The sequence below is a fragment of the Marmota flaviventris genome, chromosome 3, assembly GCF_047511675.1.
Source record: "Marmota flaviventris isolate mMarFla1 chromosome 3, mMarFla1.hap1, whole genome shotgun sequence".
Lineage (NCBI taxonomy): Eukaryota > Metazoa > Chordata > Mammalia > Rodentia > Sciuridae > Marmota > Marmota flaviventris.
The window spans coordinates 128,818,550-128,845,163 of record NC_092500.1 but is presented as its reverse complement, the minus strand read 5'-3'; the positions used below and the strand labels follow the sequence as shown (position 1 = coordinate 128,845,163).

The following is a 26,614-nucleotide window of genomic DNA, read 5'->3' as shown; positions in this document are numbered from 1 at the left end:
CTGGTAAGGACTTTTGATCACAGCAATGAAAAGCTAACAGAGCTCATTTTGGTTTTAATTGGCATTTCCTTAAAGATATAGTAATGCTGGGCATTTTTCATAGCTCTTCTGGCCATTTGTATCTTTTGGGAAATATTTTTTCAGATTCTTCATCCATTTTTCAATTGAGTAATTTGTTTTCTTGTTATTATTTGAGTTCCTTATACATTTGAATGTCAGCCCTTTATCAGATGTATCATTTGCAAGTATCTTTTCTCCTTTTTTTATGTTGGAAAAAAAAAGTATATTTAGACTTAGACAGCTGGACTCCGTTTAGATGATCCCAATTTTGTTGGCAACATCCAAAGCACCATAATCAGGAGCCAGTCAAACATATGCCTTTTTCTCTCCATCAGGCCTGATCAGAGTGTTAACCTTGGCCACATCAATGTCATAGAGCTTCTTTATAGTTTGTTTGATCTGGTGTTTGTTGGCCTTGACATCCACAATAAACACAAGTGTGTTGTTGTCTTCAATCTTCTTCATGGTTGACTCAGTGATCAGAGGGAATTTGATGATGACATAGTAGTCAAGCTTGTTTGTCCTGGGGGTGCTCTTCCCAGGATATTTGGGCTGTAAAAGAAAAGTGACCACAACACTCGGAGCAACCAAAAGATCTTTACTGCAGCAGTGCAACAGAGGAGAAAAGAAAGAAGGAAAGAAGGAGAGAGAGAGAGAGAGAGGAAAGAGAAGAGGAGAGATGAAGAGGGAGAGAGCAAGAGCAAGAGACAGAGAGAGAGCGCAAGAAAGACAAAGAGAGCAAGAGAGAGAGACAGCAAGAGAGAGGGGGGCCTGGCAGGAGGGAGTTTTTATAGCCCAAATCTAATGGGGCCTCTGGGTCTGCAAGCTGCCTTGTTGGCCCAAGGAGGGGTTAAGTGTTCAGCCTTGAGCGGGGTTGAATGTTCAGACTTGAGGCAAACAGGTGATAAAGGACCAGATAGAGGGGGATTTGAGTGTGTGGGCTATCTTGCAGCCAACATCTGTTCAGCCTGCCCTGCAGACAACACAGTTCAGCCTGCTCTGCACCCAACAGGCTGCCTCTGGAGCCGCAATGTCTTGGGTCCCCGGAAGGTAGGTGATGTGCAGATCATCTTTTTATGACTGTGGACATGCTTCGACACTGCCTTCTTGGCCTTCAAAGCTTTTGCTTTGGCTTCAGCTTTGGGAAGGGCAGGAGCTTCCTTCTTAGCTTTCGGCGTCATCTTGGTGAAAAGGCTCTCCTTCTTCTAAGGTTGTCTTTTCACTTCGAAGTTTCTTAGGCTGCACAAAGGTTTTCAGTTCAATGTAATCCCATCAGTCTGTTCGATTTCATTATCTGTGCTTTCAAGGTCATATACAAAATATCATTGCCAAACCAATATCATGGAGCTTTCCTGTTTTTCTCTATTAGTTTGATAATTTGGAGTCTTATAACTTTAATTGAGTTGATTTTTATTATAGCCTATGTTATGGTTTGCATGTGAGGTGTCCCCCAAAAGGTCATGTGTGAGACAATGCAAGAAGGTTCAGAGGAGAAATGATTGGTCTATAAGAGTGTTAATCCAATCAGTGAATCAATCCCCTCATAGGGATTAACTGAGTGACAACTGAAGTGGTAGGGTGTGACTGGAGGAGGTGGGAATTGGGGCATGGCTTTAGGGTATATATTTGTATATGGCAAGTGGGGACTGACTCCCTGCTTCCTGACCACCATGTAAGCTGCTTCCCTCCGCCACACTCTTCTACCATAATATTCAACCTCATCTCGAGCCCTGAGGAATGAAGCCAGCCTTCTACCTACTAAGACCTCTGAAACCATGAGCCCTATATAAATTTTTCCTCCTCTCCAATCGAGTCTTTAAGTCACGGCGGTGAAAAAGCTGACTAAAAACAGCATAATACTAAGATTTAATCTTATTCTTCTCCAAGTGGATTTCTAGTTTTCCCAATACAATTTATGGAAGACTCCTTCACTCATTTTGTGTCCTATTTAGCACTTTTGTCAAAAATTGATTGACCATAAATGCATGGGTATATTTTGGAATTTTTCTATCCTATCCCATTTTTTGATGTTTCTGTTTTTATACTAATACCATGCTGGTTTTGGTTTATTTTTTATTCTGTTTTTGGTTTTAATCCAGTTCTGAGGAATGATCCCAGGACCTTCTGCATGCTGGCAAGCACTCTAATACAGAGCTATACCAACAATCTTTTATTATTTTTTATTGTGAGATAGAGTCCAATTTGCCCAGGCTGACCTCAAACTTGTGATCCTCCTGCCTCAGCCTCCTGAGTAGCTGAGTTTATAGGCAGGCACCACCCTTCGGTACCACATTGTTTTGATTCCAACCATTTTACGTTTTGAAATCAGGGAATATGAGACCTCCAGGTTTGTTTATGGTAATTGTTCTTTGCTTGTTTCGTTTTGTTATTTTGGGGGTTTTATCATTTTCGGTTTGGGGAATTCCATATACGAATCCTAAGGATTTTTTCCATTTCCATGAAAAATGACACTGAAATTTCAACAAGGATTGGATGAATCTGTAGACCAATTCTGGAAGTGTAAACACTTTTACAATATTAATTCTCCCAATCCATAAAAATAAAAAAATCTTTTCACTTTTAACTTTTTTTGTATTTTCTTTTATCAATGTTTTATAGTTTTCAGGATACAAGTCTTTTACCTCCTTGATTAAATTTACACCTAAGTATTTAATTTTTTAGTTGCTATTGTAAGTGGAATTGTTTTCTTGATTTCATTTTCAGGTAGTTCATTATGAGTACATAAAAACGTTGCTGATTCTTGTATGATGATTTTGTATCCTGTAACTTACTGACTTTATCAATTCTAACAGATTTCTTGATAGTGTCTTAAAGGTTTTTATATATAAGATCATGTCTTCTGTAAATGAGACTACTTCAATTCTTTTTATTATTTTTGTTTGTTCTACTTAGTTGTACATGACAGCAGAATGCACTTCAATTCATCATACACAAATGGAGCACAACATTTCACTTCTCTGGTTGTACACGATGTAGAGATGCACCATTCGTGCAATCATACGTGTACCTAGGGTAATGATGTCCATCTCATTCCATCATCTTTTCTATCCTCAAGACCCCTCCTCGTCCTCCCCTTTGCCCAATCCAAAGTTCCTCCATTCTTCCCATACCAGTCCCCATCATAGATCAGCATCCACTAATCAGAGAAAACATTTGGCCTTTAATTTTTGTGGACTACCTTACTTCTCTTAGCACGATATTCTCCAACTCCATCCATTTACTTGCAAATGCCATAATTTTATTCTTTTTTAACGCTGAGTAGTAATATTCCATTGTGTATATATGTACCACAGTGTCTATTCATCTATTGATGGGCATCTAGGTTGGTTCCACAGTTTAGCTATTCTGAATTCAGCTGCTATAAACATTGATATGGCTGTGTCATTATAGTAGGCTGATTTTATCATGACAAGGTGTTGAATTTTGTCAAATGCTTTTTCTGCATCTACTGAGATAATGATCATATTATGACCATGTTTATTGATTTGCATGTGTTTGACCATTCAGAGATAAATCCCACTTGATCATGCTGAATGATTTTTTTAATTCAGTTTATTAATATTATATTGAAGATTTTGTACCATCAGGGATATTGGCCAGTGATTTTCTTTTCTTGTAGTATTATCTGGCTTTGGTATCAGGGTAATGCTAACCTTGTAAAATAAGCATGGAAGTATTGCCTCTACTTCAATTTTTTTAGGAGTCTGATAATTGGTATTAGTCCTTGAAATGTTTAATAAAATTCAACAGTGAAGTCATCCACTCCTGGCCATTTCTTTGACTGGAGATTTTTTAGTACTAATTCAATCTCCTTACTCGTTATTGGTCTGTTCTATTTTCTATTTCTTCATGATCCATTATTAATAGGTTGTATGTGTCTAGGAATTTATTTCTTCTAAGTTATCCAAATAATTGTTAGGCACATAATTATTCACAGTAGTTCACAGGAGTTTTCATTCTCCTCTTCCCTCTCCCCTTCCCCTCCCCCTCCCTCCTTCTCCTCCTTTTTTGAGAGTCATGCTAAGTTGCCCAGGCTGGGCTGGAACTTGTGGTCCTCTTGCCTTGGCCCCCCAAACAGTGCCACCACATCCAGATTCATAGTAGTTTTTTATGATCTTTTTTATTTTAGTAATATCAATTTTAATGTCTCCTCTTACAAGATTACATACAAAATAAAACTGTAAGGCTTATTAGAAGAAAACACAGATAAAACTCAAATACCCATTTAAAGTATGGATAAACAAGAGTGAGAAATATGCATACAATATACTACAACCCAACCAAAAAGAAAAAAAATTGCTACTGATACATGCAAAAACAGAATCTGGGGGCTGGAGATTTAGCTCAGTTTATGCTTGCCTTGCATGCACAAGGCCCTGGGTTCAATCCCCAGCACCACAAAAGGAGAAAAAAAAAAAACAGAATCTGTAAATATTGTTGAGTGAAAGAAATCAAACGGACACTAAAGGTACATATTATGTGATTCAATTTACATGACATTCTAAACTAGGAAAACTATGATGAAAATATTAGAACAATACAGGGCCAGGAAAAATTAGTGGAAAGGAATATGTGAAAATTGGAGGGGGTGAAAATCTTGATGGTAACAGAATGGTAATAGGTATGATGCATTTGACAAAATTCACTGAGTTGTGTAAATAAAAGTTGTACTCTTCATGATTTATAAATTTTTCCTCAATATTACACAACATATAAAAACATCACATACTTCAGCATGTATATATTTATATTTTTGTCAGTTAAAAATAACTTTAATTTACTGGTTAAAAAAAAATCTGAAATGTTAATCTATCCCCTTAGGATATCACTGTGTAGCATGTGATCTTCTCTGCTGCTAAAAGTGTAAATGGGTTTTAACACCACTCAAACCACATCAATTTTCCCATAGGCTTAGGTATACATTAACTACTGCAGCAGTTATACCCTTTCCATTACAGATGTCCAGACTGAATAGAAATTTTAATTTCCATCTTCTCTCTTTCCCTTGGTCTTTTCATATTGTTCTGTCTATACAGAACAGAATGTTAAAGAAAAAGCAGAGTGGCAATCTGCATATAGGCTGAATTGATTAAAGACAACTACTTGATTATACTACTGTTTCTTGAGTGTGTTCTCTCCCTGACTAGGTGGAAAACACCTGTTTTTATTACTGTTGTTATTGATCATGTTACTTTTATAAACTTACATAATTTTACTGATAATGAAATTACAGAAACTGAATGTTATTAAATTATTTATATTTTAATTTTTAAAAATATATTTTACCCCAACAAGAAAAAAAATAGAACTTTAAATAAACACTGAACACTACTTAATAGGCATGCTTTACATAGTGCTATGATTTATCAGTTATAAAACTACTTCCTGTGCTTTCTTTTGTGTGAACAAATGTACACAGCAATTATGTTAAGTATACTGGGAATCTGGGTCAATCTCAGAAATATACATAGATTTCCTAACTCTGCTGAGAGGAATTAGAGCAATGGCATATAAGTAACAATAAATACCAACTGTAATCAGGTCTTGATTTCTCTGTTAAAGAACCCCTTAAGAAATGAAGGATTCTAGGGTAAGAAAAGTACGAAAGTTTTTGTTGTTGCTGTTATTTTTTATTCTACATATTTGTAATATATTTTGATTACAGACACATAGAGAAGTGACTACTATAATCAGGGAAATTAACATATCCATCATCTCATATAATAACCTATCCACTTTTTTTCCCATCTCTTATTCTTCTTTTCCTCTTTCCCGCTCACCCTCTCCCTTTCTTGAGAAGAATACCTAAAATCTACTTTCTAGGTAAATTTCCAGTATACAATATGATATCACTAACTACTGTCTTCATATTATGTATCAAAAACTATATTTATTCATCCTATATAACTGCAAACTTGTACCCCTTGACCTACATTTTCTCATTTCCTCTACCCCCATCCCTGGTAACCACCTTTCTGATCTTTGTATGTAATTTTTTTAGATTGATTTATAAGATTTCATATACAAGAGAAATCATGCAATAGTTTTCTTTTTGTATGTCTTATTTCACCTAGCATAATGTCCTTTGCCAATGTTGAAAAGTATAAGATAAAAGTATAAGATTTGCCAATGTTGAAAAGTATAAGATAAACATGGAATATCTTATATGCCTGAATAGTACAGAATTAATAAAAAAAAATATGAACATATCAAAAGAATAAGAGAATCACCATAAAGAGACTCCCATTGGCTATTCAACAGTGGCCCATATCCTCCAAAAGCAATGTCTCTGCCTCATCAGGGGGCTGCCTGTTCCTGTGACAGGAACCACACCCTCTCCTCAGAGGTCTGAATTTCTGAACTTGTGGTTGGGGAGGGGAACATTTCCTTTAAGTTTTTAAGTTACTTCCTTTATTGCTACTTCTGTATAACATAGTCCTTTTATCATTTTTTAGTAATTGATCATATCTACTAGAAAATAATTCTTTAAATTTTTCCTGTTAAAAAAAAAAAAGTTATTATGCCTGATATCCCAGTTGCTGGTGAGGCTGAGTCAAAAGGATCACAAGTTCAAGGGTAATCTAGGCAATTCAGGGAGAGCCTCTCTCAAAATAAAAAATAAAAAGGGCAGGGGATGTAGCTCATGGTAAAGCACCCCTGGGTTTAATCACCAGTATTGGCCATGGGAGGAGTAAACAAAAGACAAATTCAAACTAAGAGACATTATACAAAATAAGTGGACCTTCAAATTTTCAAGGTCAAATAAGATAACCAACTAATTGCATTAGGTGCTTCTGGTTTGGCTCCAATGGTTGGGGAATGGAAAGTACTTATAGAGTATTTATTGGGACAGATGATGAAATTCTGAATATGGACTACAAATTTGATAATATTATGTCAAGGTTATAGTGCTTGATTTTGATAATTATATTGCGTTAATGCAAGAGAATGCCATTGCTCTTAGGAAACACACCCTGATGTATTTATTGGAATGAAGAATTTATTCTTAAATTGTTCAAAATGAACCAATGGGGAGGGTAGATTAGTGGGGAAGAGAAAATAAGTAAATGGGGCAACAGGTAAACTATTGAAGAATCAAGGTAGAGCATATACCAGCGTTCTTTGTACTATCTTCCATTTTTTAATAAATGTTAACTTATAGTAAACTGAAAGTTACCAAAACAAAAAAAACTAGTCTTTGAAATATGTTAAATGGGATTATTTTAAAAGGAATCAGTGAAAAATGTTAAATTGAAATCTGGTTCAAGATGGCACATTGAATACATGCATAGTAAGATTGAAACCACCAAATAAATTCCAAAAGATCCCTGAGCAGATCAGAAACTGTAAGCACGAAGGATTTTTTTAAATATTTTTTTTTTAGTTGTTGATAGACCTTTATTTTATTTATTTATATGTGGTGCTGAGAATCAAACCCAGTAACTTACACATGGTAGGCAAGCGCTCTACCACTGAGCCATAACTTCAGCCCAGGAAGGATATTGTTAACAGTGAAACCAGGTCAAAAATCTGGTTTTCTGTGTGAACACAAGGTTCACACAGAAGAACGGTGTCAAGAGGTTAAAGAAGTCATTCCCAGAAAGGCTCCCAGATTAGACTCAACAACTTTTGCCCTTGACCAGAACCTTTCTTCTGAAGTTCAAACACAGAAAGCACCCAGAACATGCACTGAGACCCTACATGCAGTAAGTATTCTAGTTTATTTGCAACTGATTAGGAAGAGAAGCCCACCTCGGTTTCCAACCCCAGAGAATTTCTGTAGTTATTATTTGAGTAGTTATTCTACCTACTAAATGCATTTCTGACCTATTCTCCACTTTCAACATGTACACTTCTCACCCACCAACTCAATGCTACTCTAGGCAATGACCAAGAGGCACGCTTTCTGAAGTCAAACTTGAATTCACCAACAAATGAATTTCAATTCCAGAATGAAAGTTTTTGGTTTTTAGGATTTTGAGGGTTTTTTTGTTTGTTTGTTTTTTGTTTTTTTCTGTACTGGGGACTTAACCTAGAGGACCTTTTTACATCCCCAGTCCTTTATTTCTTATTTTGAAACAGAGGCTGCTTAGTTCCTACGTTGCTGAGACCTGCCTTTGCCTCCAGAGTCACTGGGATTACTGCATGCACCACTGAATCCAGGTGGGGATTTTTGGTTTTTTAAATTTTTTTTAGTTGCAGATGGACATGATACCTTTGTTTATTTATTTTTAGGTGATGCTAAGGATTGAACACAGTGCCTTGCACGTGCTAGGCAAGCGCTCTACCACTGAGCTACAATCCCAGCCCAGTTAAAGGTTCTTTAAAACAGGAACTTTTGTCTTAGTTCTCTACCCTGAAAACTTATAATAAGGCTAGGGCTAATAGGATGTATCTCAGTGGTAACACACTTGCCTAGCATGCATGAGGCCCTGGGTTCGAGCTCCAGCACCACAGGCACACACAGACACACACACACACACAATTACATAATAGTTTTGGCACATAGTAATTGCTCAGTGAATGTTTATTGAATGGATTTATAAAAGCAATTCAATAGAAAAACCTTAAATGCCTGCCCAACATTTATAGATTAAATAACAACTGATAAAACTAAATATTATACAGCTATTAAAAAATTTGATCCCCAACACCAGAAAAAACATGAAGTCTATCTGGAAAATTAATGATATGGAGAAGTATTGGATATACTCATTTTTTTAAGAAAGGAAACAACTACTTCCAAGAAGAAAACATGCAACCTTTTGTTGTGTTTATGTATGATTTTTGTTGTTCTGTTTTCTGATCTCAAATTACTCTTATTATAAGAAGGAAAATCATCTTTTAACTTTTTTCTCTGAGGAAACATCCAATATCCAACCCAGAACTAAATAGATCAATTAATAAACAATTGTGGCATGGGGGGTTTTATTGTCCTGGAGACTGAATCCAGGGGGAGCTGATTAGCAGTTTTTAGTTTTTATTTTGAAATAGAGTTTCACAGAGTTGCCAAGGCTAATGTCAAACTCAATCCTCCTTCCTCAGCCTCTCTAGTCATTGGAATTATAGGCACACCAACATGCCTGGCACTAACAAATGTAGAATAATATACAATCAGTATGGTGGTTCAAGGATTAAAAGCGGGATTCTGGAGATTATGTGCCTAAATTTGAATACTTAATAGCTATGGCACCCATAGCAGGTTATATACTTAGCTATTTTACTCATCTGAAAAATCACATAAGATACTTCCTCATAAGGATGGTGTGAATTAAGTTTAATTCAAGTTTAATTTTAAGGTGTTAAAAGTGAATTACTTTTTAAACAGCACTTACACAGTTGATGCTGAGCCCAAAGAACAACCTTTGAGACAGTGCTAGGAAGCAGCCCCAGGAACAGGTGGCATCAAGATCCAAAATGGAGTCACAATAGCCCAGGAACACTGCACTGCTAACCAGGACTCTAAATATATGGCCACATGGCATACTACCTCAGGCCTCACAGGGCCTTAATTTGCTAGTAGCTTCATGCAATATCAGATTTTCTATTTCTGACTTAAAATTCAAATACTTAGGGCTGGGGATGTGGCTCAAGCGGTAGCGCACTCGCCTGGCATGCGTGTGGCCAGGGTTCCATCCTCAGCACCACATACAAACAAAGATGTTGTGTCCGCCGAAAACTAAAAAATAAATATTAAAAAATTATCTCTCTCTCTCTCTTTAAAAAAATTCAAATATTTAACACTTAATAATTAAACTTAATTTTCATCAAGGGATTCAAATTTTCTAATTACCTGTGAAATCGTGGGCCACCTGGGGCTCTGAAGGACTTTCCCAAGCATTACCCTGTGTGACACTCAGGGGGAAAATAGAGAAAGGCATTAACAGCTGTGAGTTACTGTGAACACCCCTACCAGAAGTCTGTTCCAGATTTATCAGAAAAAAACTTTAGCCACTGTGCTGATCAAATTATTTTCTCAGTAAAATAAAAGTTGGGTTCCTTCTAAGACATTAAAAAATTTAAAAAGGCACTTACAAAAGTGCCCAGCCCCTCAGAGATGTGCACACTTTTGGTGATTATTAATATTATTATTAGATTCAAAACACTGTAACAGTTCTAATAAGGCGGCCCCTATTTGCATGGGAGACACAAACAAGTCAAGTAACGTCAAGCAGAATAAAACAAGATAAATGAAGCCAAGCACAAGCCAACAAACCAGCGTTCTGAGGAAGGAAGAGTTCATTGTGGGAGTAAATCCAGGAAGTTACAGTAGCAGGAATATCTGAACTAAGTTCTAAGAACAAGCAGGGCTTCGACAAATAGCTAATAAAACATAAGGAAACCGCAAAGGATCTTACCAAAGACACAAAGACTAGAACTGTGTTGCTTGTTCTCCAGGACACCAGAAATGCAGAGAGATGAAAAGAACAGGGCATGCATAAGAAACCTCTGGTGAACACCGATGGCTGCAGAGTATGCTTATCAAGCAAATGCCAGAAGATGAGAGATAAAAATAACAGTAACAACAACAACAAAACACCCCAAGGTACTACACCGTAAAAAGGACGTAAAGAAAAAAGTGTTGTTAATAGAACCAAGACACCAACGACCCCATCGTTCTATAGCGGCCACCTGTACGCAGGTATACTCAAGCCCACAGACGGCGGAACAGCGGCTCCCACAGGCTGCGAAGAATCTGGGGAGGCGCTGAACGAGAATGTTTGGCAAAAGAACTACAATTCCCAGAAAGGCCGTAGCGCGGGCCGCTTTGCGTAGTTTCTGCTTCCGCCGTACGCCCTCACGTACCCTCTTCAAGAGGACCTATCAGAAGTCGACCTGGGGCGTGACCCCCGCGTGACTTGGGCGCGCGAGCAAAGCGTGCCCCGAGGCGGGACTCTGAGACCGCATTGGTAGAAAGGCGAAGGGAAAAGCAGAACCCAAATTTGACAGTCTCCATTGTAATTGGAATTAACGGTAGGGGCGGAGCTAAACACCCTAGGATATCGGCCAATCAGCGTTTAGGGTTGTCAGTGAGACCGGGAAGGAGAAAAGGGAGAAATGGTTCTGTAGTCACATGCCGCGGGGTCTAGTGGGAGGAGCAGTTGCCCAGCGGCCCCCTAGCGCTTCCTGTTTCCGGTTCCCGGAGTAGGGCACAGCAAGGCACCTGGGGAAACGCTGGCCTCTGACACGATCTCTGGGACCGGGGTCTGTGGCTGGCCCCTTGCTAGCCCGGTCTCCCATTCTCAGAAAGCTATTCGCCAGGGGGTTCTGAGCTTTGGCCACGCCGTTTGCCCGTGACACGTGAGTCTGAGGGGCGTGGAGGAGGAGGCGGGCTGGGGTTTGCTCACACCTCTGAGCCGGGATCGCAAAGTCTCACTTGGCAGTAGTTTTCTTCCAAAGATGTGGCACATGAGCCCTAGAGCAGAATAGAGGTGAGGGTGGGGAGGCGCAGACTCCCGAAAGATACAAGGGAGATAGGACTTCAAAGACTAGAAAGACGACTTAAAGATATTTGGAAGACAGGGAATAGAAGGTCCCCAGCTATGGAGTTAGGTTTGAAGAGTCACTGGATACTTATAGAAGGAATTTTGGCATGCATCATGAAAGGAGGTGAAGTGGCCTCGTTTGAATAAGTATTGGCTCCAAGCAGTTGGAAAGTGAAAATCCTAGGAGAGGTTTAAGGGAAATTTTTGCTTTGTGTGGAGAAGAGTAACTGGGATTGTCTCGTGTTCCTTCTTGTGGGGAGCTTCAACTCTTGGGACACAGAACTACTACTCACAGAGTTTCTTTCTTTCAACATTGGGCTTTTTGACCAATTGAGGCTGTTCTTCTAAATGTGTAGGTTGCTGCTGGAGAGGAAATAAGGAATCAGAAATGAAACGGGGGGGGGAGGGGATAAGAATTTCCATTGATAAGTGGAAAATGGGCATGGCTAGTAGTGAAGGTGAGGAAGTGTTCTACCAAGGCCCAGTGGTGTAACTGCTTCCCAATTCCTGGCATTGCCATTGGCGATCCCACTTAAGGAGAATTTTTCAGTATTGCCAAATAGATCTGTCTTTATAGAATAAGAAAATTAAAGATTTTTCAAGATTCTGAAATCCTCTCCTTTTGTCCAAAGTGTCTAGACAAACATTTGTACCTTGTGAATGTAAGTGTAGCATATCAAAAATGGATTACCCAGCCCTTGGATTTCAATACTCTTTATAATTGTTGTGCCCATTTGTTTATCAGTTGTTTTCCAGTAAATATCTTTATGCCATGAGTTGTCCAGGTTGCTCCGATAACTTGTATAGCATTGAACAAGTAACTCTGTAAGTCTCGGATTCCTCATCTTAAACATGGGAAAAATTATACATACTTTTCCGGGTTGTGAAGGTTAACGAATATAATCTAGGCAAAGTATTTAGAGCATAGGCCACACTAAATCAAAAAGAAACAGCTTAGCCAGACGCAGTGGCACATGCCTGTAGTCCCAGTGGCTTGGGAGGCTGAGGCAGGAGGAGGCAAGTTCAAAGCCAGCCTCAGCAACTTAGCAAGGCCCTAAGCAATTCAAGGAGGCCCTGTCCCAAAATAAAATATAAAAAGGGCTGGGTGTGTGGTGGTGGTTAAGTGCCCCTGAGTTCAATTCCTGGTACAAAAAAAAAAAGGAAATAGCTTAAATTGATAATCAAACCTTAAGCAGAAAAGAAAGAAGAATGTTAATTTACTCTCATTCTAACTTTTTGAACCAATAAGAGAAAAAAAGGTAACTCTTAATGCCAGCTGCAGGGTTTTTAGCTCTCCATCTCTTCCCAGTTTTATGAGATTCTTTGTTCTCATTTGGGAAGAGAAACCATCAACTGTTTACAAATAAGGAACTAACTTTGAGGCCAAAGAACACAGCATTCTTTGTGAGCATCCTTCCAGAAACTGCTCTGGAAAAAAAAGATCTTGAGAGCCTGAAGTTAACATTTCAAATTAGGCCCTGAAAGAACATAAGGTAAATGGCATGCCAGTCAATCTAACAAAAGTAGTATAATTTCTTTTTAGTGAATCAACTGGTCACGTTGTGTGTTGAGTGATAGGTTTACTTAGGGAAGGTGGAAGTTTGAGATCTGAGTTCTTTATTCCACCTCCTATTTAGTCAACTGGGTGAGAAGTCATTTCCCCTTCTTGCTTTGCTTTTAAAAAAAAAAAAAAAAAAAAGACAGGGGCGGGCAGCACAGCTTTGGCTGCCTACTTTCATTCCCGCAAAAAATTATGCATAGACCATGAGTTCTGGAACCAGACTATCTGGTATGCTCCACTAGCTGTGTCGGTTTTCTTATCTATTAAGTAGAGACAAAAATTGTATTTCTTGCATAGAGTTATATGTTAAGTGCTTCCAGCAATGCCTGGCCAGAGGCTTTTATTTCATTAAGTGTTTCCTGCTGTTGTGGTTATGGTGCTTTAACTATATTATGGGGGCCTTTGACCTCTTGGCTAAGGAATTATTTTATGAAAATATCTTAATTAATATTTATTCAATGAATTGATGTACACACAGTCAGGTAGATAACTTCCTAAGCATTTGTTGGCCTAATGGAGTGTGAGAAATAGATGGTAAAATGTAAATTTGTTGAGGGGAGAAGGGAAAGTGCATTCAGGGCTCAGTGTTGGAGGTTCCATTTACCCATCTCAGATGAGAAAAATTTGGAAGAGTTAAGCTTTGTACTGGGAAAATTAGTGATATTGTTATGAAACTAACAAGAAGCAATGGTCTGAAGGATTAATGGATGCCAGAATGAAATCTTTTGCAAGAGTAAACCAGTGTGCCTGGATACGAAGATGGATTAGAGAAAAGGAATTTGAGAAACAGAGTCACAATGTTGTTCCATTCCTGGAGTAGTACAAGCATCAGATGAACCCAGAGTTGCCATCAGATTGGACTGTCAAAGACAACTGTACTTACTGAAAATATAAAAGCCCTTGAGATTTTGTGACTTATAGTCAAAATGCAGATGTGACTTGGTTTTGGGTGACTTCATGAAACCACTTATTTTGATCGATAGACTTTTCTTTTTCCTATAATTTGAATGATTTTTCAAAGATGAAATATTAGAGTAGATAAATCTCAAGTATTAGGTGCTGCAGATGTATTTACCTGTATTCTATATTCTTAGAATAAATATGAAGGAGGATTGTTAAATGTTCCTGAATAATGATATGAGAAGTTAGGGCCAAAATATTCAAGTTTTAATAACTTCCAACTAGACATATTCAAGGGTTTATTTAAATCATAATGAGTGTTTTCTTAGGGAAGGCCACTGGTTTAAGCTTTATTTGTGAACTAATATTAAACTTTAATGAGGCAATCTAACTTTTCTCCAGACAGTAAAGAGGCAAGGATGGCTGCTCCCAGACTAGCAAAATTAAATAATTCTTTTACTCTTCCTCTTTTCCTTTTTCTCACCCCCACAGTTTGTTTTGGAAGATTCCTCTGTAAATTAGACTAAAAGTTTGTTTTGGGGCTTTCTGCTATAGGTGTTCTTGTTACAAAGATATTAAAATGTACTACTTGTTGCTTATGCCAAAGAATCATACTTTCTACACAATCAGAATACCATTCATTTATTACATGTTCACATGCTTTATCTCTTTCCCTTCTCTCCTGATCCTGCCTGCCCTCCGTAATACACACTCTTCCAAAAGGATGTTCCCTTTCTATAGCTGGAGGACTAGACTGCTACTGCTGTTGTTCCTGGCTGTGGCAGTGAGAGAATCCTGGCAGACAGAAGAAAAAACTTGTGACCTGGTAGGAGACAAGGAAAAAGAGTCAAAGAGTGAGTTGGCTCTATTGCAGAGGCTAACTCCACTGTTTAACAAAAGGTAAATGAGAAGAACCGTAAAGGGCTTGGGAGAGTATCTTTATTAATAAAGAGTCTTCTTTTTACTGATTTTATTTCACTTTTAGTCTGGAGGAAATCCATGTAAAATAACAGGTTCTGATCTGCACTTAAAATATTAGTTTTATTGGACCATAATACCCTTCTTTCTTCAATGATATGAGGAAAATTTTCAATCCAGTTGTTAGTATAACATGGTTCTCTTAACCTTTCACAGTAGAGTAGCTGGTTCTAAGACTGGATTCAGGAAACCAGCTTGTGGAAATCTAAGCATTATTTGATACCTTCATATAATAGGACTTTAGTAGTATCAGGTGAACATCTTTAGGCCTGTACATATCATTGTTGGTGTCAAGAATCTTCAGATAAATCTGAAGGTGATTCTTAAGAAACAGTGTCTTTTTGATATATGGTTCCATAATAGCGCCATATTGGGAAGAAGGATTTAGTATTTCTTTCACTGAAGAGTTTTACAAAATTATGGTTGTTTATAAAACATGGTATAGTATATATGGTATGTGCACTCTGTAAAAATAAATTTTCTCTTAAAAAAAAAAGTAGTGTGTCTCATGTTCCTGGGGAAGTAGTAAATAACACTTTAACATAGCATAGAATAAGCATTCTAGAAATATCTGAAATATCTAGCTGCATTGGGTGGTATATTGTAATCATGTATCAACAATTATGGTCTATCAGGGTCATAACTCAACAAATACTACTCAACCATGATATTAGATAAATAAATGAAGCGTGTTTTTTTTTATTATTGTCAAAGAAAGGGAGGAAAGCTGGTTCTTCCTGAGGCTAATAGCTAGTAACTCTACTCTTACTTTCTTCCCACTTTTCCTTACAGCTTTGAGAGCACCGTGGGCCAGGGCTCAGACACATATATCTACATATTCAGGGTATGCCGGGAAGCTGGCAACCACACCTCTGGAGCAGGCCTGGTACAGATCAACAAAAGTAATGGAAAAGAGACAGTAGTAGGGAGACTCAATCAGACACACATCTTCAATGGAAGTAAGATTTTCCCTGTTGATTAATCTCAAATCAATTGTTTTAACAGTCTTATTTTTATTTTTTCCCAGTCTTTTCCAGTATATGTTATGTGTAGTTTGACACATCCAAGACTATAAACCACAGGACACCTAGTTCCACTGCTGCCCTGAAACCACAGTTGAGAACATTTACATGTATGAAGGTAGTGAAAAACCAGGTGTGGCAGTACATGCCTATGATCCCAGCTCAGGAGGCAGGAGGATTACAAATTCAAGGCCAGCCTCGGCAACTTAGTGAGATCCTGTCTCAAAATAAAAAGGGCTGGAGGTGTAGCTCAGTGGTTGAGTACCCCTGGATTTAGTTCCTAGTACCACCACACACACACATATACACATACACATATAAAAAAGAACAGTCTAACCAAAATTGTGTGGCCTGTAGACCTTTTATTCACCCAAATACTTAGTTCCACACTAACCACCACCATTTCCTACCAAATTAACCAAAGCTTTCCAGTTAAATTTTAAGAGATCAAGACTTTTTGCAAAACAATTAATCTGTAAAATATTCCCCATCAACTTGTGCCAGTGGTGATATTTCTCAAGTCATAAAATCATATTGCTGTAAAGGAGTCTATGAGCACTTATGGTCTAATTCCATCCCAAAAACAAATAACTAAGGTCTCTAGTAGAGATATTTATTCCTTTAAATAATATAATAAAACATAACACAAGAGCTTTATGGCTAGGGTCAGATGAGTGGGTTCTTTACTGCTCATCATATTTCCTAATGACTTTGAAAAATTGTTTTACCTTTTTGACCTTGTTTTCTCACATGCAAAATTGGAAGCCTGTAATCCCAGTGGCTCAGGAGGCAGAGGCAGGAGGATCATGATTTCAAAGCCAGCCTCAGCAACAGCGAGATGCTAAGCAACTCAGTGAGACCCTCTCTCTAAAAAGAAAAAAATAGGGCTGGGGATGTGGCTTAGTGGTTGAGCACCCCTGGGTTCAATCCTCAGTACCCAAAACAAAAAAAATTAGAAGTAAAATCCTTACCTTATTGACCTTACATGATTGTTAAGTCAGGTGATATTTTTTGCAAAAGAACATTGAACATAGTAAATGCTAAAGAAGAGAGATGCATTACCATTTCAATAAAATCATCCACTTTGAATTTGCAAATAATTCATCTTCTCCCTGCTGCTCTTCTTTTGGTAATAAATGATTTATAATTACTTCTTCTTTTGGTATTAGCAGGTGTTCTGAAAATGTGAATCATTGTTAAGGTATAGAACCTTAACAAATATTTGTTAAGGTGAAAATAATTATTTTCACACTACCAGTTGCCTATCTTAATGTGGAAAATTAAGATGATTCCTACATAGATATGTGGTTCTTAGTTCCTAAAACAAGGGAACACGCTTTGTAAAGAAGCAAAGTTTTAGCATGGCACATCTGATATACAGAGCTCATTCCCATAAGGGTTATTTTAATTAAAACTAATTTCACTGATTCCTTAATTCCACTCTGCCATCCTACCTAGAGTTGCCTCTCCTTTCCCCCTTACCCCATAGCACCATTTTCCTTGTCCCTCAGGTAATTGGATCATGCTGATCTATAAAGGGGGTGATGAATATGACAACCACTGTGGCAAGGAGCAGCGTCGTGCAGTGGTGATGATCTCCTGCAATCGACATACCCTAGCGGTGAGGCACCCTGGAATATATAAACCTAGGGAAGAGATTCAAAGGATTGACCTGAGGTGGAATATTCAGAGGGGATAAGATTCTTACATTGGGGTGGACAGAAAAGTATAGGTCAATTTTCCCTATGTCCAACACCTATTTTCCATCTTAAATGGAAGTAGACTACTGAACCAGGAGGAAGCAATATGGTTTTTGGGTTTTTTCTTTTGTTGGATATTTTATCACAAACACTGTGTTCTGTCCTCTCATTAGGACAATTTTAATCCTGTGACTGAGGAGCGAGGCAAAGTCCAAGATTGTTTCTACCTCTTTGAGATGGATAGCAGCCTGGCTTGCTCCCCAGAGGTCTCCCACCTCAGCGTGGGTTCTATCTTACTTGTTATGTGAGTATTCTTTTCCTATAGCTACTTGGTGGTATATAGGCACAAATGGTGGTGGGTGCATGTGTTATACTAAATTAGGAAAGATGATCATGTAAACATACTCTGACTATAAACTATTGCAGGTTTTTAAGAAATTAGATTTAATGTTTAGTCCCCCACAAGTGTTTGCATTTGGAGATGCTTTTTTTTTTTTTTTTTAATCCACTGGAAGGCTGGACAGTTTTGAATACTATCCTATTAAAATGATTAGAACTATAGAAAAACAGAATTATGTATCTGGTTATCCTTGGTTACACACTAGGTCACATTTTCTTCTGAGCCTTTGTTTCTGTCAGACTGACAACACTCGTAGCTGGTTTTCTAAAGAAGCTTCCCTTCCACCCCCTACCTTCTCCCCACCATCCCTTTTCCACAAATGTAGCTTAGGAAACTGTTAACATTGAATACAGGGGTCATCCTTAGTATCTGAGTTTTAGCTTTTCTCTGTTCGTTTTGAGTATTTTTTTGATTTGACCCAAATTGGCATTAAAATCATGATTTGTATTGGCTTCCCAAGTTGGAAGTACAGACTCATACCACCATGTTCAGTTTTGGTCTTTAAGTACACGTCTTTTCTACAGATTTGCATCACTGGTTGCTGTCTATGTCATTGGAGGTTTCTTATACCAGCGACTAGTGGTGGGAGCCAAGGGAATGGAGCAGTTTCCCCACTTAGCCTTCTGGCAAGATCTTGGCAACCTGGTAGCAGTAAGTAACAAGGCAACTGGCTGGGTCTATAGCCTTCATAGAAGGTTGGGTAACCAGTTATCCTGGTTTGCTGAGAGTTTCCCGGGATACAGGACACTGAGTGCTAATACTACAAAAGTCCCTTCAAGTCAAAACAGTTGGCTGTCCTAGTACAAACTAGTAAGTGGCATAGCGTAAGTTTCTGGCCTTGCTAAGATGTGGCTGGAAGGTCAATACTGTGAATTTGATGATCTCCCAGATTGCTACTGGGGCAGATTGGGGATTGATGCAGCAGAGAAGCTGTGGCCTAATTAGAAGATACACTTGTTTTCCTAAATTGAAATTAGGCTAATCCTTGGATGTTTTGAGTTTGTCATTATCCCTGGCAAAAACCAGTTTTGTCACATTCTTAGACCATAAATATGAACTTTGTCTTTTTAAGTCGGATATTCCAAACTCTCATTTCATTTGCTTTTCCTACAGGATGGTTGTGACTTTGTGTGTCGTTCTAAACCCCGAAATGTGCCTGCTGCATATCGTGGTGTGGGGGATGACCAGCTGGGAGAGGAGTCAGAAGAAAGGGATGATCATTTATTACCAATGTGATTGCACTTTAAAATGTCCAGCCTCTTTAGTCCCCCAAACCAAAGCATACTCAGCCAGATTTCTCAAGCAGTCTCTACTCCATTCTTGCTCTTATATCATTCCTGCTTTCCAGTTTGCTGTTGATTTGCATCCTCTTCTCACTAGAACTTCCTTCCCTTTGTTCCCTATCTTGTTTTTCTTTTAGAGAGGTGTTACTTTTAAGAGATAATGAGACCCGTGAAAACAGAGGTGCTGCACTCTCTTGCTATCAGAGGGTACAGGTAGGACAGTTAAAAGTGGGCAAAAGGGTCACTGGCCCTTTCTTTTTTAATGCATTTTCACAAATTTTTGAGACACTGGATTTCTTTAATTAAAGAAAAAGCAAAGAAGCATTATTTATACAGGTTTGATTGCTTTCATGCTATAACTCTACCCTACGATAGTCACCATGAGAATCTGGATGATATTTCTTGCTGCTTGGATCTGCTTTGTAGTGATTACTTGGTTGCAATCCAAGTATTCCCATTTGGTCTGAGCCAAATGTTCTAGATTTGATCTCCCACATCTGGGATTAGACAGGAAAATGTGAAATTTCCTAATTACAGGATTATAAGGTACCATCACACCATTGTCCTTGGGATGATATAGCTGTAATTGGGCCGGCCCTGGATTGTGGTCTTGTGGTTATCAATCCATGTGTGGCCAAAATGCCTAATCCAGCAATCTAGTCCATTGGAAAGACAAGTTGAATCAGCAAATATGTTTACCTTATCTCCATGACAGCTTTCTTCTATTGTAGTAAAAGCTGGAAAAGCTGTTCTTGTTTCCCTCTACCAGTATTGTAAACATATGTTGCACTTTTTTTCACAGGCATATTGGTTTTTGAACACCCACCCGCCCCCCCCCCCAAAAAAAATCTTCTGGAAAGGGAATGGAAGCAGAAGTGGAACACTGAGGGTTCTAAGGTCCTCTGCTCTGGGTGTGGAATGCTGCTGCACCTGTCCCTTCTGCTGGCTCAGGGAAGTGTCTTCTTGCCCACATTTCTGTGGGGAAAGGTTTTTAATCCTCTGATGCTTCTATCTTTCTATTTAGGCCATGTGCCCAGAATCCCAGGCTGATATTTCTGTCTATAATAGTGAACCCCTGGGCCGCTAAGAGTAACATGGCTCCACTGGACACAAAAGAGGGGTAGAATCAATAGGAAGGGGGCCTTTTATAAACCTTTAGAGAAGAAATGAAATTATTTCATCTTTGGACTTTAATACTATTGGAATGTTTTTGTTTTTCTTCTTTCTAAACAGGGAAAATAATGTTATAAAAGCATCTCCTTTGTCATTATTTGTTTGCATCCTTCCCCCATACCCTGGTGTTTTAAATGAAAAATAATACACCACTTTTGTACAAAAACACTTAATGATTAAAAAACAAACAAAACATGCTGGCCTAGTCATTTGTGAAAAACAGGAGGGTAGAGCTACTGGAATGGAGTAAGAGACCACTGAGACCAATTTTCATCCTTTACTGAGGAGGAAAAAAAAATATTTAATATTTTGTTGTATAAGGAATAGCGCCTAAGGTAGGTACTTATAATCCTGACCTCAGCCCCACACACTCCTGTTTTATAAAGCTATAAGAAAGAAAGTTGGAATTGAAAGAGTAAAAGGTTAACAGGTAAACTGGAAGGGAGCAGGGGGATGTGGAAAAAATGACAACAGCCACACCATGTGCCAGTCAAACACTTTTAGTCCCTGCAGCAAATCAGAAAGATTCCAACCAAGTTTCTACCCTGGCTGGTGACCCTGCCATGGATGCAGGAAAAATATTCAATACTAAGGGAATAAGTGATAACAAAATACTGAGCCACAGCTACAGTGGGACAATCCAGAAGGAAGAGGGAAAGTACCAGAATTTTGCTACTTGTGTCACACAAGCTAGAAAAACCCTACCTCTCCCACTGGAGAAGCAAAACTACATTCCACCCATTTCCCTGCCTTACCATACACATATTTCTCCTCTTGGAAAACCCTGGCTAGACGCTCCACTCCAGGATAAGGCTGAGTAGTCCTAGTTCTCTGGACTGCCTTTGTTACAAAGACTGGATTGGGGTAGGTGGGATTGATGAGAACTGTAAAGATTATTTTAAAGTGAAACCCAAAGAAAATATCAAAGCTGCCACTATGTAGCACCAGCAACCAATTCTTGCACTTCTCTTCCCTGTCTCAGTAATCTCCCTACAGAAGGTCACATAATTCGAATAGCTCTTTCTTCCCTGCAAAGTCTGCTGGTACCAGGTTATAACCTGGACAGTGGGGAGTGTCTGCCTTCGGCTGGTTTGTGCAAGAGGGCCACCTTAGGTCTCCTTCAGGACATTTATCTTGGCACAGATCTTGAGGGCAGGGCCCAATTTGATGTTCATGGCACTCATAAGATGTTCTTCTTTAAGTAATAAAAGGGCCTGTCCATCAATCTCCTGGGAACGAAACTCTTCTGCAATTTCTTGGCAGCCTAGAAGGCAATGGTGAGACCATGTATTAGAAACTGCATGGTAGAACAAGAGAGAAGAAATAATCCCAAAGTCTTTGCCCTAAATTCAGTAATATAAAGGTATAAGATGGTAAGCTTTGAAAGCAAAAATGAAATTAGAGACACTGGTTATCTTAAAAATGAAAAGCCAGATGTAGCTATAATCCCAGCAACTGAGGAGACTGAGGCAATAAGATTAAAAGTTCAAAGTCAGCCTCAGCAACTTGAAAAGACCCTGTCTCAAAAATGAAAAATTGGCTACAGATGTAGCTCTGAGGTAGAGCACCCCTGAGTTCTATCCCCAATACTAAAAAGAATAAAACAACATCAAGAAAGGAATAATAACCTAAGTTGTTCAGCCATAGAAGTAACTTCATGTTGGGTATGGTGGCGTATGCCTGTAATCCCATCGACTCAGAGGCTAAGGTAGGAGGATCATGAGTTCAAAACCAGTCTTAGAAACTTAATGAGAAACTAAGCAACTTAGTGAGACCCTGTCTCAAAAAATGGAAGGGCTGGGGATGTAGCTCAGTGTTAAAGCCCCTGGGTCGAGTCCCTAGTATCCCACCCCACTCCCAAAAAAAGAACTTACTTCAAACAAGAAGGAAGGCATAGCCCCTGCTCATTTATTTCTAGATGGCTTGGCAACTGCTGGTAATCAATTGAGACTTTATACAAAAAGTTATTATTTGAAATCAGCCAAAGGAAAGCTGCAGAGGGCACTGTTTGTCATCATTGGACCAACTGGTAGTACAGTTTGACAAGATAGGGAATATAGGAGGAACACCCAAGTGTGGAGAAAAAAAGTTTTAGACGTGTTTGATGTAAAGTGAGAGTTCATATAGGTAGTTGTGTATTTGAAGATCAGGTGCTCATGGAAGGATCTGAGCTCTATATAGATTTGGCAGATGTCAGTTATGTATGATGATTTAAATCATGAAAATACATGATGTCATCTAGTGAGAGTATATAAGAGGAGAGGCCCCAAACCAGCTATCCTTAAGGAAAATAACAGAAGAGCGAGCCTTTTGTGAGAGGAAATAATCAAAGGAGAGTACCCTAATCAAAGAAATACTGCCAAAGGTGAGCAGCAATTCCTGACTTGTGAAATGTTATAAATGTTCTGCTCTATGCAATGTTCTGAGAGTAAATGAAATGTCAATGAAAATCCTTTGTAAAATGCAAATGTGTTAAATAAATGAAGTGTCCCCATTGCTCAAAAAATTTTTAAAATAAAACCAGAGAGAAAGAGCAATAATATATGCATGTTTTCTTGTATGTTGGCAAAAAGATTATATCAAATAATAATGAGGACAGGGTGGTTTTTTTAATGGAGAACAGTCCTATCTTGAATAAAAATAGGCCAACAATGGTCCCTCAGTTTCTAACCCCGCCGTTCTTCACTGAAAAAAGTCTTACCCAGGCATGGTGGTGCATGCCTATAATCCCAGTTTCCTGGGAGGCTGAGGCAGGAGGATCACAAGTTCTAAACAATTTAGTGAAACCCTGTCTCAAAATTAAAAATTAAAAAAGCTGGGGATATGGCTCAGTGGTACAGCACCCCTGGGTTCAATCCCCAGTACCAAAAAAGGGGAAAACCTTATACATGGTGAGAATTGTAGTTAATCACATCAAAATAATTTTTATCCAAAAATTATTGGTGAGAAATAAAGTTGAATCATAAAAAAACCAAATTGCAAAATTTCTCACACAGTAGAAGACAATATCAACCCAGAAGGAAATTAAGAAACCAAACTGTGGGCAAGCAACTTGAATAAATATCAAGGCAGAGTACTATCACATTCAAGCCCATGCTGCTTACAGGTTAGTAATGTTCCCTCATACAAAGGCCCATGTGGAATGATCCAAGAAAAATGAAGACTTGGGTTCTGTTAGAGATCCCTCTGTACCTTGGAGAGAAGCGATAAACTCATACACCTCCTCTACACTCCAACGACTAGGATTGCTGGACAGGAACACAGGGTTGATGCCTTGTAATTCTGGTGTGGGGGGAGCTGTAATGGTGTTCCCAAGGTCACGATCTCCATGTCCAGCTCTTACTGACAATGGCCCAGGAGATGTTGGGGAGAGCGCTTCATCATAACTGGAATTATCTGAACCCCGGCTAGAGTCCTCTTGACCCTATAGAAAAAAATGACAAAACAGTAAAGTCAGGAATAACAGTGTCATAAATGCTTCTCTTCCCTCCACCACCACCCTAGCTTAGACATAGCGGGAAAACTAGTCTTAACGTATGTGAAATAATCTGCACATTATTTGCAAATGCCCAAAGTCTACTCTCAAGTGCCTTTCAAGTATGAACTTCCTTGATTCTCTTCTTGTATTAAAAGAGATCTAGATTGTCTTCGCTTAAGTACAATGTAAGGATTAATAGATATATGAACCAGCAGTGAGGAAAAAGGAGATAAAGGCACTCAGGATCTCTCAGAATATGAAGTAACACAATCAATAGGAAACCAAAGTTCTGGTCTTGTATCCTTTCACATGGGCAAAGGATTGCCTTGCAAGGGAAAGAAAAAGGCCTATTTTAGAAATAGCTGGCTCAGTAACAACAGCTCACCCGGTGACGCTTGCCCTGGATCTTGGCACGGGCAATGTCAGAGGAGCTGCGGCGGGGTCCACGCCTACGAACACGAGCATAGTTGGCTTCCTGAAACTCTTTCATTTTTTTCCTCTTCAACCGGAACTGATGGCTACAGCTCACATTGTACCTATAAATCAGGGCATATACAGGATGTCAAGGCACTAGAAGAGAATATTTGCTACCCTGCCCCACACAGCAATTGGTACTTTAGGAGCTGATTTGGACAAAGGAATGAAAACAAAAGAGACACAAAGTGTGTGTTCGCTGTGAGATGACCCTGGGGAAGCAAGGTAACATTAGATGGAGAAACTAGTGCTCAAGGCAAGGCAGGCAATGCACACAGTACCTCTTTGCACAAGTCATGGAGCAAAACCTCTTAGAGCCACGAAATTGCTCTGCAGGGGCATACTTCCCACAGTACTCGCACTTCAGGAGATTCGCCTTCTTATCTAACTCTGAAAAACAAGGAGAGTTACGATGGGCTTTTGTTGCCCCTAAATCATATTACACCAAGAGTTGGATTCTAATTTTCCCAAAGACCTACACAACCAAACTGAGAATTCCTAAAACCAAACACCATGATGAATTACCCTTCAAGAAGATTATAAAGTCCTCAAAGTCTTCCCTTTTTGTTTTCCAGACTGGGTATTGAGCTCATGGTTATACTAGACTTCCCTATATCCCCAGTCCCTTTTATTTTTTATTTTAAGACAGGGTTTCACTAAATTGCCCAGTATGGCCTTGAACTTGTGATCCTTCTGCCTCAGCCTCCCAGGTAGCTGGAATTACAGGTGTGCACTGCAGTATCCACCAGCCCTTAAAGCCTTATTATTTCCACTTTAAGCCTGATTATTTCCATTTTAAATGTCTTACTAATTTTATCCTAATTCAACTCAGATTTCAATATGACTCCATTTCTTAAATAGGAAAGAGGAACTAATTATTAATGCCTAGGAAGATATCCAATCCCTCTCCCACAAAGATTTCCAAAAGCATGGAGGAAATTTTAAATAAAAGTCCTCACTATAGATTATTAAAATCTAAAATAAGGAGAGCAGGAAGTTGTGAATTTAAATGTCCTATGTGGAAACCAAGGAGAAAAAGGAAAAAAGGGCAGGGGGAGGTACCTCAGTAAAATAGAAGAGAGACTAGTAGAGAAAGGGGAACAGGGAGAGGGAGGAGGGGAAGGAAAGAGGAGGTAAAGGGAATAAAACTGACCAAATTATATTGTTATATTGTGTGCACATAACACATATATAACAAATCCCACTATTATGAATAATAACAATGTACCTATTAAATATATTTTAAAAATAATTTAAATGTCCCTCTTCTTTTTCTTTCTAGTGCTGAAGATCAAACCCAGCTAGGTAAACACTGTACCATAGAATTCCAGCCCCTATATCATCTTTTGGAAAATATATCCTTATATAGTAAACGATAATTCAACAAGTTACTTTAGCTTGGTAAAACACTCCTCACCCTATAACTCCTTTTGTGTGATTCTATATACTCTGATATACAATATGGTTTCTGTGTATAGATGGACTTCATCTAATTCCTACTTTAAATAAACAGAAAATTACTATTTTACACTGAGTCCTCAAACATTCCCATGAGCCTCTTTCTCCCAGGTGGGTCTCTAAATAATACTTACCAGCAGAAGGGCTGTCCCCTCCCAAGGGTCCACTTGACTGACTCTCATTCAGTCCAGTTTGGAGGCCAGTCTGTAGTGGCTTCTCAGACTCCTTCAGTAACTGAGAACAACCCACCTGTCCCAGAAAAAGTTTTTAATTAAGGTAGCCTAATTCCTTTCTGCCTCTCTACAGTGTTCCCTAACACTTCCTATCATCATGTCCTTGCCTGCATCTCTGAGTTAATGGTCAAGTCTGGCTCAGAGAAAATTCCTTACAGTACTGCAATCAAGAATCTTCTACTTTTTTCAGATAAGCTACTAGAGAACAAGTTCCTAGCCTGGTTCCCTCTATCTTATCCTTCCCTTCCTAAGGTACAGGGGACACAAGAAAAATCAGGATACCTGGGTTATAATCCTGGTTCTGTAACTCATATTCTAGAAAAGTTCTCTACTATAATTTTCTTCATTATAAAAATACCTAGTTTACCTATCTAAAAAGTTTTAAAA

General features: G+C 38.7%; 3 protein-coding genes across 4 annotated transcripts in view; 1 reads left to right on the top strand and 2 right to left on the bottom strand.

Annotated features, from left to right (window-relative positions):
• Window positions 1-340: 340 nt before the first annotated feature.
• LOC139705045 (large ribosomal subunit protein uL23-like) lies at window positions 341-1,241 on the bottom strand. The gene is made up of 2 exons (XM_071609230.1): window positions 1,071-1,241; window positions 341-612 (listed from the first exon to the last, which is right to left on the bottom strand). The coding sequence occupies exons 1-2, from the start codon at window positions 1,239-1,241 to the stop codon at window positions 367-369; spliced, it is 417 nt and encodes a 138-aa protein (XP_071465331.1). The 3' UTR covers window positions 341-366.
• A 9,810-nt stretch (window positions 1,242-11,051) lies between these two features.
• On the top strand, window positions 11,052-20,779 carry M6pr (mannose-6-phosphate receptor, cation dependent). 2 transcript variants are annotated; one of them, XM_027950547.2, is made up of 7 exons: window positions 11,052-11,382; window positions 14,752-14,928; window positions 15,799-15,965; window positions 17,540-17,649; window positions 17,902-18,032; window positions 18,653-18,779; window positions 19,242-20,779. In XM_027950547.2, the coding sequence occupies exons 2-7, from the start codon at window positions 14,753-14,755 to the stop codon at window positions 19,362-19,364; spliced, it is 834 nt and encodes a 277-aa protein (XP_027806348.1). In that variant the 5' UTR covers window positions 11,052-11,382; window position 14,752; the 3' UTR covers window positions 19,365-20,779. The 2 variants fall into 2 exon arrangements, with proteins under 2 accessions (XP_027806348.1, XP_071466490.1); XM_071610389.1 differs by lacking the exons at window positions 14,752-14,928; window positions 15,799-15,965 and having other exon boundaries at window positions 11,065-11,382.
• The window catches only part of Phc1 (polyhomeotic homolog 1), a 26,910-nt gene continuing 20,908 nt past the window's right edge, over window positions 20,613-26,614 (bottom strand). Inside the window, exons 11-15 of the mRNA XM_027950546.3 lie at window positions 26,129-26,243; window positions 24,818-24,926; window positions 24,448-24,598; window positions 23,777-24,008; window positions 20,613-21,848 (exon numbers count right to left, since the gene is read on the bottom strand). Of these exons, the coding sequence (XP_027806347.1) occupies window positions 21,694-21,848; window positions 23,777-24,008; window positions 24,448-24,598; window positions 24,818-24,926; window positions 26,129-26,243 (762 nt within the window). The 3' untranslated portion in view covers window positions 20,613-21,693. The remainder of the gene's footprint in view (window positions 21,849-23,776; window positions 24,009-24,447; window positions 24,599-24,817; window positions 24,927-26,128; window positions 26,244-26,614) is intronic.